Raw genomic sequence first — 13028 nt, 5'->3', positions numbered from 1 at the left:
AAAAAAAACGCAATAAGAAAACAGTATAGATCTGTGTGGAGGTCACGCTCTGATGATGCCAGCAGAACCACATCATCTGCAAAAAGCAAAGATGCAATTCTGAGGTTCCCAAAGCGGACACACTCTTCACCTTGACGGTGCCTTGGGATCCTGTCCATGAATATCACAAACAGGATCAGAGACAAGGGACAACCTTGGCGGAGACCAACATTCACTGAAAAAGTGTTTGACTTTGTGCCGAGAATGCGGACACACCTCTCACTTTGCCTATACAGGAAACGAATGGCTCCTAGCAACAGGCCCAGTAACCCATACTCCCGCAGTAACCCCCACAGAGTCCCCTGGGGGACACGGTCATAAACCTTCTCCAAGTTCACATGTAGACTGGCTGGTCAAACTCCCATGTCCCCCTCAGTACTCTCATGAGTGTAAAGAGCTGGGTCACTGTTCCACGGCCAGAACGGAATCCTCACTCCTCCTGAATCTGAGGTTTTCCAGCACCCTGAAGCAACTACTATCCCCGACCTCCACGGGACATTGAAGAGGCGTGTCAGACGAGACAGCCCTTCAATGTCCAGAACCTTCGGCATCTTGGGTTGTATCTGATCGTCGCCTTGCTGCTGGGGAGCTTCTTGACTAACTCAGTAACCTCTGCCAAGGTAATGGATGAGACTTCCCCCGAGGCTTCAGACTCTGCCTCCTCCACAGAGGACCTGTTAGCTGAGTTCGGGAATTCAGCAGTTCTCCTCCCCGACTGAACACAGCCTTGGTGAAGCCCTGCTTCCCCTTCCTGAATCGCCAAACAGTTTGCCAGAACTTCTTTGAGGCCAAAAAAAGGCCTCCTCCATAGCCTCCCCAAACTCCTCCCACATCCGAGTTTTTGCTTCTGCAACTGCTGAGGCTGCCACCCTTTTTGGCCACCCGGTACCCATCTGCTGCTTCTGGAGACCCCTGAGCCAACCAAGCCCTAAAAGCCTCCTTCTTCAGCTTGATGGCTTCCATCATTGCTAGCATCCACCAGTGTGTTCTTAGGTTGCTCCCCTCCACAGGCACCAATAACCTTGAGGCCACAGCTCCTAACCACCCCTGACCTCCCCAAGATGCACGAGAAATTCTTCTGCAGGTATGAGTTGAAGACCTCACAGACAGGGGCCTCCACCAGATGTTCCCAGCTCACTTGGGTTACCAGGTCTGTCTGGCAGCCTTCCCCACCATCTGATCCAACTCACCACCATGTGGTGATCAGTTGACAGCTCTGCCCCTCTCTTCACCCAAGCATCCAAAACATACGGCCGCAGATCTGATGATATGACCTCAGCGTCAATCATCAACCTCTGGCCTGAGGTGCTCTGGTACCAAGTAAGCTTATGAGCTAACTTATCTTCGAACATGGTGCTCATTATAGGCAAACTATGACTAGCACAGAAGTCCAATAACAAAGCACCACTCAGGTTCAGATCGGAGGCCGTTCCTCCCAATCACGCCCTTCTAGGTTGCTCCGTCGTTGCCCACATGGGCGTTAAATTCCCCCAGCAGAATTATAGAGTTCCCAGGCAGAACCCTTTCCAGGACACCACCTAGAGACTCCAAGAAGGTCTGGTACTCTGAGCTGTTGTTTGGTGCGTAAGCACACCCAAAGGTCATAGCCTTCCCCTAAGCGAAGATGAAAATATAAAATCTAACTGGTCTGTAGAAATAAGATCATCAACTAAAAGTCCTTTGCTAGAAAGTGATCAAACATTTAAAACAGCTAACTTTAAAATATAGGAAGGGCTTTGAACAGTCTGAGGTTTATCTAAGGCATGAACAGGTATTAGGCTTGATGTGTTTACAGAAAGTGTAGAGTTCTGCTGTGTTTACTCTGCTTTTTCCATTCCTTATCAAGACAGGAATTGAGGAAGCTTCTGGCACACTGTTTACCTGGAGAGGGGAGGTGACATAGGTGGGGTTTCGGGGATTGAAGACGTTGGATCCTAAGGGGGGTGTAGCATCCTGTTCCTATTTGCTCTGATGTCTCTCATGATTAAGCTCACTTCAGCACTTCAGGGGCAGAGGTGGCTGTCCTTCAGTATTTCTTCCATGTTGTGGTTTATCTTCTTCCTTTTTAGATTTCTCTTGTCTCTTGTCCTTGGCAGAGGGGTGATGCAGGAGGAAAAATAGGTTGTAGATGAATAGTTTTATTCCTGATTTGTTGGGAGGATGGGATGATGAATTGAATAGAATTGAAACAGTCATACAAAACATTAATTAAAAACCCTTTTAGAACAACAACAAGCAAAAGAACGATATTCAAAAATATTTGAACAATATGGAGGAAATGGTGTCTTTGCTTGGTAAATTGACAGTTTGACAGTTAATTGTTCTAATAACATCAGCCAGGCAAAGGACCTGATATAAAGGACCAAGATATGTTTTAGTGTGTCATTTTCATTAAAGTCTCCTTTTTAATCTGAAAATAATTTTTATCTGCCTGTTCTATCTCACTTATGGTTGTTTCGTAGCAGTGTGTAAAATGGTTGGGGGTGTTGTTAAGCAAAAAGTGAGAAAGGAAATGGTATGTTACAGAGAAATCAGATAGTGAGAGTCTTTGTGACCTTCAGGTAATGTTGGTAGTGTGTGTGTGTGTGTGTGTGTGTGTGTGTGTGTGTGTGTGTGTGTGTGTGTGTGTGCGTGCGTGCGCGCATGCACACGCATGCCCAGATCTCATGTTTAACCTGTCCCACTGGCCCAGTGCACCTAAGCAGTGACCAGGGGAGTGAAAGCCGAGCCTGCTGACGGAGCGACTTCACTGTTTCACATGTGTGATAATGCAGGACACTGACACATTGTGGGAGTGATGGTAACACGGTCTTGCTCCACACCAGCTGATGAACTATGGCTAAAGGGATTTTGCTATAGTAGTGGGAAATATACAGTAGATTCTCTGTTCACGCATCAGATCACGCACTCATGATATTTTCGAAAAATGTTTTTGAGAAAATTTTCAACAAGGTGTTTCTAAGAAAGACAAGATTGTGTAAATTATTATGACATCAGGATACTGAGAATACATGTTTGTTCTCTTGCTGTACTCCATGCTCTGTCGTGGCTCTACAAAGGTTATGACTCAAGGAATCATCAGCCAATATCCATGTCTGTGTGCATGAGCATCTGTGATCTGCCTGTGTGGTGCCTGTGTGTACCCGCATGCAGGGGGTAATTTGTACTTTATTGCTGGCAAAGAAAAGACAAACAGAGAGTAATGAGAGAAAACAAGACAAAAGGAGATGGGGGGGATGCGAAAGTGAAGTGAGATTCAGGCTTGTCTATTACTTCTAGAGCAGCTGGAGTTTTTGGCAAGAAGCTGTGTTAAGGCTCCCTTTCTCTCAGGTTCTGTACACTCAGACTTTGCAGTTTCCTTGGTTTCAACTCCATTAGGTGACAATGAAGCCTTTGGGAGAGTCAGTGCCTTGGCATAGTAAGCCTCTGGACTGTATAAAGACACTCATGACCGTTCCCTCTGCATACTAATGATTATGCCTTAGATTCATGTCAGTCGCCTTTTAAGCTTACTGATGGTAAGCTGTTTGATCTCCCCAGGCAGGTTTGCAAGGCCAGGACAGTCGTCTTGTTTTTCACCCCTTTACTTTCAGGGACACTGTGCCATGTGGCAGCATGTGTTGAGGTTCTTTCAAGTATATGTGTGTGTGTGTATGTGCGTGACAGAGAAGGAGAGAGAAAGATAACAAAGAACTTAAACTGCCTTACAGAACAAGTGCTGGCACTGTCTCTTGTTGCCCAGCTGCCACAAACAGCAGAGTTCAACTTCCTGCTGATGCTAGTGCTCTGTTTACTCATAGCAGCCAGTGGAAAAGCAAGGGGAGTTTTTTTTTTAATCATATCTAGTCTTAAAGACTAGTTTCCTCCACAACAAAGAGATAAACATGGCCACAAAATTACAAATAACAATTTCCTAATGTTGGGGTTTTACTCATCAAGTATTTGCAGTTGGAATATACGTACAATATCTGGATATACATACAGTATCTGGGGGGGTTTCCCCATTTGTTTGCCACAATGCAAGGGTCAACTTCAGGATACAGCATGAGAAGTCTAACTTAACAATTTGTCAGTTATTACTGTATATACCATGTGATCACTATGTGAGCACATTCCTGAGGCAGGCACTGCACAATATAATGTAATCCACCAACACAACAACAACGTAAACCAGAGTTCCTTTAATTACTGTCAAATGTTGTGATTGTAGGATAATTCTATTAGATTTCTTTATGCCACATGTTGATATGTAGTTACATTAAAGTGAACCAGCAGGTTTTTAACTGAGTCCAAAAAAAGGTTCTTCAACTACAGCTTAAAAAAAAATCAACATTATAAAGTGTTTTTTTAGTATCCGAGAATGATTTCCTCTTTTAATTTTAGTCTTACAGTTGGTGGAAGCTGTGAACTGAAATAGCATGGTAGTTACTTCTGGTTGTTCAAAAACTGTGTATTAGTTGTGACTGCACATTAGATGTTTGTTTCTCTTTTCACCTCTTTTCTAAGTTGGAGGACTTAACAGTTCAGTGCAGGAAGCTCAGCTATCAGAAAGATGCAATATGTCACACGTGATCTTCCTGTACAAGTATGATGTTGCTGCTGAGTGACTTTCACAACTTCTGTCACCATGGTAGCATATTTAAACAAGCAACAAACAGATATGTTTGTTTTTTTTTCTGTGCATGTATGGGTTTCAATAACTCTTTGTATGGCTGTCTGTGGTGCTTGTGGTGGTAAAGCATCCAACTTTTTTTTTCCAATACAGAATATTAAAACCCACAGTCACCGTGCAATTCACTGCACTGATATTTTTATTTTTTGAGTATGAGTCTAGCTGCACAAAACGTGCGTGTTTTCAGCAGAAGTATTTGATAAGCCTCCACAGAATTGACCCGTCAGCTTCCTGATCATATGTTCAGAGTGTACATATTGATAATTCATTTTATTTTAAGAGTTTTTCTTCTGCTTTTTACCACAAAATCTAGATTGCAGTCATTATATTTAAGTCTTATTTCTAATAATGATAATACGCTTTCAAAATTGCTTTTGCAGAAAGTTTTTTACACTAAACTTTTTTTTTCTATGTGGGAAGGGGAACCACCCGAAGAGCACCAAAGTCACAAGCAAATAGTCAGTGTTAAAGTTGTGTGTCCCTAGTTATGTTGCAAGACTCTTCCCAGGTGGTGTCTTTCCTTTTCATCGTCAATGCAAATTCTCACCTGCTCATATCAGGAAAATCCCCTGCTGAAAATGTAATTCTCGCCAATTCTGGCTTTTTCCATGTCGTGATCTACATGTCTACAACTGCCGGCTATGCTGCTCATTTGCTATAGGCTTAGTTTGCATTTTTGCTTTCATTTCAATGAGGCAAAGTCATTTCCCTGAAGCTACTCCTTCAGTCAGGCAAACTAAGGCAAAGAGGGTAACACTACACACTAAAACTTACAACCTTTCACTGATCTACAGTTTTGAAATGATGCTTTGTACAAAAAGCAGGTTTCTGATTATTGGCAAGCAAGCATGAATTCATAAGCTCATTCATAGGTTTTAGAGACAATATTGACAAATTAATGTTTTACGAAGAAGAGTGAAACTTTGGGCACCAAATTTTTTAGTTAAGTATAATTTACAAAGAGCTAGCCTACTCAAACTGTTACACTAGAGGAGGATGTTCGCAAAGGGAGTTTTCACAGCCTGGCAACCCATGTGTTGTGTGTATTACTGATCCATTAAGCATTCTTCAATAAAGTCAATAGTTACAAATATACAATATATACAAAATACTGTATGCTCCTATATTAGAAAGGAGTATCAGAGTTTGTCCAGTAAGCAAAATTATGCTTTCTGAGCATCTTAGACCTTGACCATGTAAACTGTGTGCAGTGGATGTTTCCAGCCATAAAATGCCACTGTCAGTGCAAAATGTTCTCAGCATTATATTTTGGTTACACCTTCGCCTTTCTGAAGAGGAGGTCAGCGAGTGTAGTGAAAAGTGTACCGTATGTAAACACTTGTTTACACAAAATACATAAAATACTGAAATTAACATCTTTGTGAGGCCTGAGGGCCAAACACTGTCGATGGGTATGCTGCCTGTCTCATGATGCTTCTCTGCCAGAAAGCTCATAAGAGCAAACATCTCATGACTCACACTTGAATAATGACACAAAACACACGTGCATAACTCAAGATTTTACACATTGTACATTATATGGTTGTGATAAGCATAACTGTGCATAACTGACTGAAAGATATGGTAGTTGAATTGAGTTAGAAGCTGCTTTATTTTTCTTCTATCAGGAAAAATAAGGTACAATTGCACACAAAACACAGCAGATCTCAAAAATATTCTGCAAGAAAAATATCAATGACAAGTAAAGAGCTCCTCTTTTAAAACTATTGAATGAATCCTCAGCTGTCTCATGTCGATTCCACGGTGTATTACAAAACTAAGAAACAATTCCCGTTGTATAAGCCACAGCAGCTGCATCCTTCCTGTGCTATACAGTCAAATCAAACATGGCTCTTAAACCAATCTTCTATCTCAGCTTGTTATGAATATAATTTTTAGCTGTTGCAGTTGGAAGACATGAAAAAAAATCGAAATGACCTGTTGATTTTAAGTGTATTTCATTATTATTATTATTATTATTATTATTATTATTATTTCAAAAAGGTATAGTAACTGTGATTAATTTATTAGATTTGTTCTCAACTGACTGGAACAATTCTTCATCAATAAGATCTAAATGATGTTGAACCCTTAAACTATTGCATATTTTTTCATTCTCCTTCTGCAGTGACTTCTCGGACCTGCAGCTATGCAGGGGTATTTCTGGTCGAGGCAGAAAAACGTCACTCCCTGAACTTTTCCATGGCTGAAAAGGTGTGTGAGGAGCTACAGAGCACATTGGCAAGTCAAGAACAAGTCGAGAAGGCCTATGCTAAAGGCATGGAAACCTGCAGGTGAAACCACAAGCCTTTCACTCATAACTATTTACATTTACTGTTGTGAAGAACTTTTTTTTTTTTAACTGAAGTCTTTTTAAAAATCATTTTAATGCTTGTTAAATGAAATGTACATTTTTGAACTTCAAGATATGTATAAAGAATACAGATTGAACATTTATGGTGAAATATGAAAGGCCACAGGAAATGCTTTTACTCATAGAAGAAATAACTAAATGCCAAACTACATTGAACTTCAGCTTTAAATCTGCTTGATCACCTTGATTGCATTTCATCCAGAGATGTAAAACCAGAAAAGAGGAAGATAGTCTTTTACTTTCAAATCAGGGATACACTACGTTTGTCATGTGGTACATCTCAAACAAATTTCCAATAATGGAAAGCACCATCTGTTACTTAACTGTGTTTGTCTCTACTTCTCTGAGCAATGTGAATTAGTTCCGTTATTAGTATGATGTAATGTGTTTCTACGTGGCTGCTTGGAGACAGATTGCATTCTGCATCAACAAATGTCTCCAAATTGTGTCAAAATCCGTCTTTTAGTAATAACATTGTTGTGTGTGTTCAGGAATGGCTGGATCCAAAATGGGAGCGTTGCCATCCTCAGACACACGCAACATATCAACTGTGCAAATAACACGATTGGGTTGATTCTTCTTTCATCTAAAACGCATGAAGAAAATGATGCCTTCTGCTATGATGACCTAGGTGACTATAACCATGGGTATTTCAAATTTCTCAATGTGTTGTGTTAATTTACAGACCTGTTGTTATTTGCTTCTTTATTTTGGTAACATCTACTTCCTGTTCTTCCATGTTTGCAGCTGGGCCTGATAAGTACTGTGATAAAGAATTAATACCATCAGGACTCTCAATTAAGGATGCACCAGGTCAGTACAATAAACCCATTCACCCTCAACATATTTAGTCCCCACTTGTCTTACTTACTTTATAGTTGATGGGAGGTCAACTTTTAAAAACATACAGAATTCCCAGGTTATTAAACACAGTTGATTATGTATGTCATGGAATTGACAGTAGTAAAAAAAAAAAAAATGAAATTCAAGCTCCTGTATTTCAGGATGCACAACCTCTCATGTGAGCAACAACAGAATGAAACCTCCCTGACATCAGCTCAGTCTTGTTACCAAATGATCTCATCACTATAGTCGACACCAACATCCTCTTAGCTCCTGGCTATGTTACCTGAGGTGGGACATATAGTTAACCCAAATCCTCTCTGGCTGAACTGGAAAACAGCTGGGTGAGGTTACTATTACGACCGCCTTAAGTGCAAATGAGCGATCAGGTTCCATTTTATATATATATATTTTTTATTTTTTTTATTTTACCATTCATATCTTGGCAGTATCATTTCACATTTCCTCATTGCACGTTATAAGGGTTATAAGGCTGCTGCAATTACAGAGTAATGATTTTGAATGAATAATGAAAAAGAAAAAATAGCTCTTACATGTCAGCGTATGTACTAACATAGGGATGTCACACCAAATTGAAACCTCAAATTACTCTTGTGTAGTGAAACAAATACTATCAACAATGATCTCACACAGAGATACCCTTTAAAACTATCAATTAACAGTCATTTTAAGAAGCATAATAAAAACAAAACTGTGATCAAAATCCAGAGCAGAGATAGCAGGTTAACACCCGAGATAATCAAGCAGGATGTGACTCATTTTGTGCTGTTATTTATATACCAGCCACCTTTTTTTTTAAATGGCATGCTGTCTGACATTTTTCAATAATTTAGAACCAATTATTTGATACATATTATGCTGTAATATTGCATGAGGAATGGCCCCAATCTTTTTCTTACAAGTCAGGTCAAAATATAGGTGACTGTAACCATGTATGACCCTTTCTATTCTCCAATCAGGAGTGTCCTCACCATCGCCTCAGGCTCCAACAATAGCAGAGGGTGAGGCAGAGCCAGAGCCCACTGCAAAAACACAACCCACCGATGCTTCTGACAGTGAGGTTGTTGACACCACAGTGGAAACTGTGGAAGATGATTCTTTGGTAAGAGAATTCGCCCCACCAGGTACCAATCCGCCCACAGAAATGAGTGCAGAGAATCCACAGCTTACCACACTTGCCATAGACGAAATCCCCTTTGGAGGGGACGAGAAAAGCAGCGTGACGTCCACTGTCACAGAGTTCGACCAGCCCGCTGGATCTGGGATGATGCCATCTTCCTCTGAGGAGGACAGAGCCTCTACAACGGCCCCTGTTGGAGAGCCAGCAGAAACACAACCTCCCACTGAAACAGAGCCTGTTGGAGATGGTGTCACAACAGACTGTAAGAAAAACACAAGCAAAAAATTGAATCATCCAGAGGCATGACAGCTACAATCAAAACACAAGTAGAGTCATTAAATTATGCACGATTTGAGTTAAATAACAACACCTGACAATGTAATGCAATGCTGTACAATAGCTGCAAAAAACAAAAGAGACTTGTGTTGTGGAGACTGAGTCAAAAATAACACGTGCTGATTCACCTCTATAATAACTTTTGGAGTGCATTATACTGCAACTCTCCTCTTATATGGTCTACACTCTGTATATCCACTAATGTGATGGTAGAAAATGACTTGAGTTGATTTCAGCACAGCACATCCTGACATCAGAGGCAACAGGTTTGGAAGGAATGAAGTAACTTTAAGAACATAGGACGCCCTCTTGTGTTAGTTTGAGCTCTGGAGTGAATTTGTTACAAAACAGGCCTCAGTGATCTTTTTGTTGTATAGTAGGAATTACAAGGTGTATTAAACAAACACAACTAAAAAAAAAAGAAAAAAGAAAAAGAAAAAAAATGTATGTTGAAATCAAATCCATAAATCAAAATGTTATTATGTAGCTTGCAGTGTCCGGTGCAGCAAAACGTGCAGCCCCATAGAGAGACAGTGTATGTATGATTTAAAGCATGTAAACATGCTGTAACACAGCCACAAATATATGTGATGATTTCATCTAGATTTATGTCTTGAACATGCTTATATTTTTTATATGTCGGTGTATAATCTGTATCTGAGATTAAATGTTTACCTTTTGTCTTACTGACCCGCAGCTCCACAACAACCTAACAGCAAAGGATGGTCCAGTAGTCCTGCTAAGCCTGATGCTGATCAACACAACAGCGATTCATCCAGTGAGCAGCCATGTTACTTCACACATACCTCCAACCCCCTGAAGTCCATAGTGATTGCAATCAAATAAGAAAAGCACACACTCCAATTTGGATTCATTCTTTATCGACAGTGATTTTTATTTCTTAATGACTCAGCTTTAATACTGTCAACTCATGGCTTGTTTTTTTTGTTATTTCTCCCTCCAGACTGGCTGGTAATCCTTGGAGTGATTGTGGCAATTGCTGCAATTCTTCTTGTATGTGCAGCTGTTGTCAAAAGGAAAAGGTATGACCTCAGTTGCTATTTTTAATTGTTATTATTTTACACTAACAATGTTGTCATGTACCGTGTTTTTGGACATAAATACCCCCCTTTTTCTGTCTTTCTACGTGGAATAGGCAATGCTCACAGTGCCAATTTCTACATGTTTGGCTTCACACTAAGGGATGGTAAAAAAAAAAAAAAAAAATCAATATTAAATAAATGTGCCTGAATGTGCATTTGCAGCTTGTGTGGCAAACGACAGACGCTGATGATCACATCCATAGACGGCGGCGAGGGGAACGGGGCTGCAGCATCAGCATCCAGCTCCCACGCCCAGGAGAGAGAGCAGGAGATGGTGACCCTCATGAACAAGGAGAAGATCCAGGAGAACGGCAACACAGAGGAGTTCACCGTCATCACGCTAGAGGAGTCGCCAGATAAAGAACAGCTGGCGTGAGAGGGGAGCGTAGGGTATGGGTGAAGGCAGGAGGGGTAGAGTGAGGAAGAGGGCTGAGAGGGTAGAGAGGCTGGGGTAGGGGGCTCCAAATGCTGGGGTTATAAACTACTTTGGCGGTCAGGGATGAATGGAGGCTGAGTAAGGGTCTATGTGCGTGTTACTTGGAAAGATTGTGTTTTCCTGGGTCTGAAGCTGTTGCCTCTCTGTGGGACCAGGTCTTTCAAACCAACATGTGCAGCATTGTCTTTGTCTGGAATGCGGGGCTAGTTAGAACTGAATGGTGGTCAAAGAGTGTCATGCATGGTGGGGTATCATGCATCTGAGCATAGCAGGATATGTGTGTGTGTGTGTGTGTGTGTGTGTGTGTGTGTGTGTGTGTGTGTGTGTGTGTGAGAGAGAGAGTGTGTGCGAGTGTATGAGTGAGTTTTTTGTGTCAGTTCTTTGTGTCTCTGAGGTTGTACGCTTTGTTGATGATGGGGCTGGAGAGGCATGGGTTTAAAAGGGAGGGGGGTGGTGAGGTTGTAATTTGTGAAGAACATATTGAATACAGATTTTTCACTTTTTAATAGAATTGGTAAATCCTAAAATGTAGGGCCTACCGGCCTAAATAGGAAAATTATGAAAACTGGTTTATTTTCTTTAAAATACAACATAGAAAAAAGAATTTTAAACAAACAGCTCCCGTGTTTTCTGTGTGTTTTTTTAATTTTTTTTATTTGTTTGCTTATTGTTGTAACCTTGTGTATATCTCAGACCTTGCCTGTGGACTGGAGTTTGGTTTTTCCATTTTCAAGAGAACTGGGGATGTCACTTCCTTAATTTATGCAGCTTTGAATCCCTTTTTCTTGATCTCTGTATATAAAGTATATGTTTTGGAAACGCCTTAGCAATAGCTGCCAGTGGATGTTTTCTTTTCTTTTTTTTCTGGTAGGGAGGGGCGTTGTGTCCCTTTTAAATAAAGCAATGTGTCACTTTTGAGTTATTTAATTGGAAACAGTACCTCGGGTAAATAATTGCAAATGGATTTTGCAACAGTAAAAACGGAGTGGATATTGTATAAATCAGCTTAATGTATAGTATCCAAAACTGTGCAATTCATGCACCACTGAAGTCAGTTTATACGGTATACATTTACAATGAGTTGGGAATATGATGATATGATGCCCCTGATGGTATCCTGAGGATAAAGCAGGATGATAATGATGATGTCATACTATATACACAGTGTGTAAAAAAATAACTGAATGAGAAAAAGAAAGAATTGGATTGTATCTGTAGCAGATTGATCATTTTTTGAATGTAAGATTTGTGAGACAGCAGCTTAACTTTATATGCTGAACTAAGTATCACATATGATAATGGGGGGCCCATTTGCTGTAAACACATGCTGTGAATGAAGCTTGTGTCTTGGCCTTAATGTGCCCATCATGCACACGTGTAAACAAAATACTGCAGTTTTTTCCTCTGACCTTCTCATTGATTAATTATATCATACATTGTGTCAAATCAATATTATTCCCAGTGTGACAGCTAAATTCTTTTTCAGTTTTTTCCAGTATAAAGCTGAATTATATACAGCAATTGTAAACAGATTTATTTTGTTTCTGACTTGTTCCGTTGTTTTTCCTGCTTTTGCTCTTATATGATTCATTTTGACGGGAAGTAGCAAATGTACTAGTGTAGGCAGGTTTTATGACAAATTAACAAAACATGTTGCTGAAAAGATTTGTAAAGTCATGAACGAAATAAATGTGTATAGAAAGAGATGCGCTGGAATGTGGTGTTCACTCACTGATTACCCGGCATGTGCGAAGACAAAGGGGAGCGAGTGAATGGCATGACAGGGGATGCGAGTAGTTACATTGCCCACACATAAGAGGAAGTGAGGTTTCCATGGCACCGGTCGTGATGCGGGAACATGTTAACACAGGAAACAAAGACGGCCATTTTGAAAGATAGAGGTGGCATCTTTCAATACAGTGCATTCAATGGTAAAAGAGCACAACAACTGCCTATTTAACATGCATTTATTATGCAGTACGCAAAGTCATTTAATACTGATATAAAACTTCTCAGGGGTAATGCTGCCATCCAAAAAATGACCTCTATGTACTGGATTTAAGTTTTGAGAAAAACATGCATTC

General features: G+C 40.4%; 1 protein-coding gene across 1 annotated transcript in view; it reads left to right on the top strand.

Moving 5' to 3' along the window:
• The window catches only part of cd44b (CD44 molecule (IN blood group) b), a 15677-nt gene extending 3027 nt beyond the window's left edge, over positions 1-12650 (top strand). Inside the window, exons 2-8 of the mRNA XM_023428353.2 lie at positions 6840-7005; positions 7577-7716; positions 7833-7898; positions 8909-9331; positions 10103-10183; positions 10370-10448; positions 10671-12650. Coding sequence (XP_023284121.1) covers positions 6840-7005; positions 7577-7716; positions 7833-7898; positions 8909-9331; positions 10103-10183; positions 10370-10448; positions 10671-10884 — 1169 coding nt within the window. The 3' untranslated portion in view covers positions 10885-12650. The remainder of the gene's footprint in view (positions 1-6839; positions 7006-7576; positions 7717-7832; positions 7899-8908; positions 9332-10102; positions 10184-10369; positions 10449-10670) is intronic.
• Positions 12651-13028: the final 378 nt, after the last annotated feature.

Source organism: Seriola lalandi, unplaced genomic scaffold (assembly GCF_002814215.2).
Source record: "Seriola lalandi dorsalis isolate HSWRI2012SDOR001 ecotype SW California unplaced genomic scaffold, Sedor1 jcf7180002054873, whole genome shotgun sequence".
NCBI lineage: Eukaryota > Metazoa > Chordata > Actinopteri > Carangiformes > Carangidae > Seriola > Seriola lalandi.
Note: the sequence above shows the minus strand (reverse complement) of the source record. Positions and strands in the feature narration are given on the sequence as shown.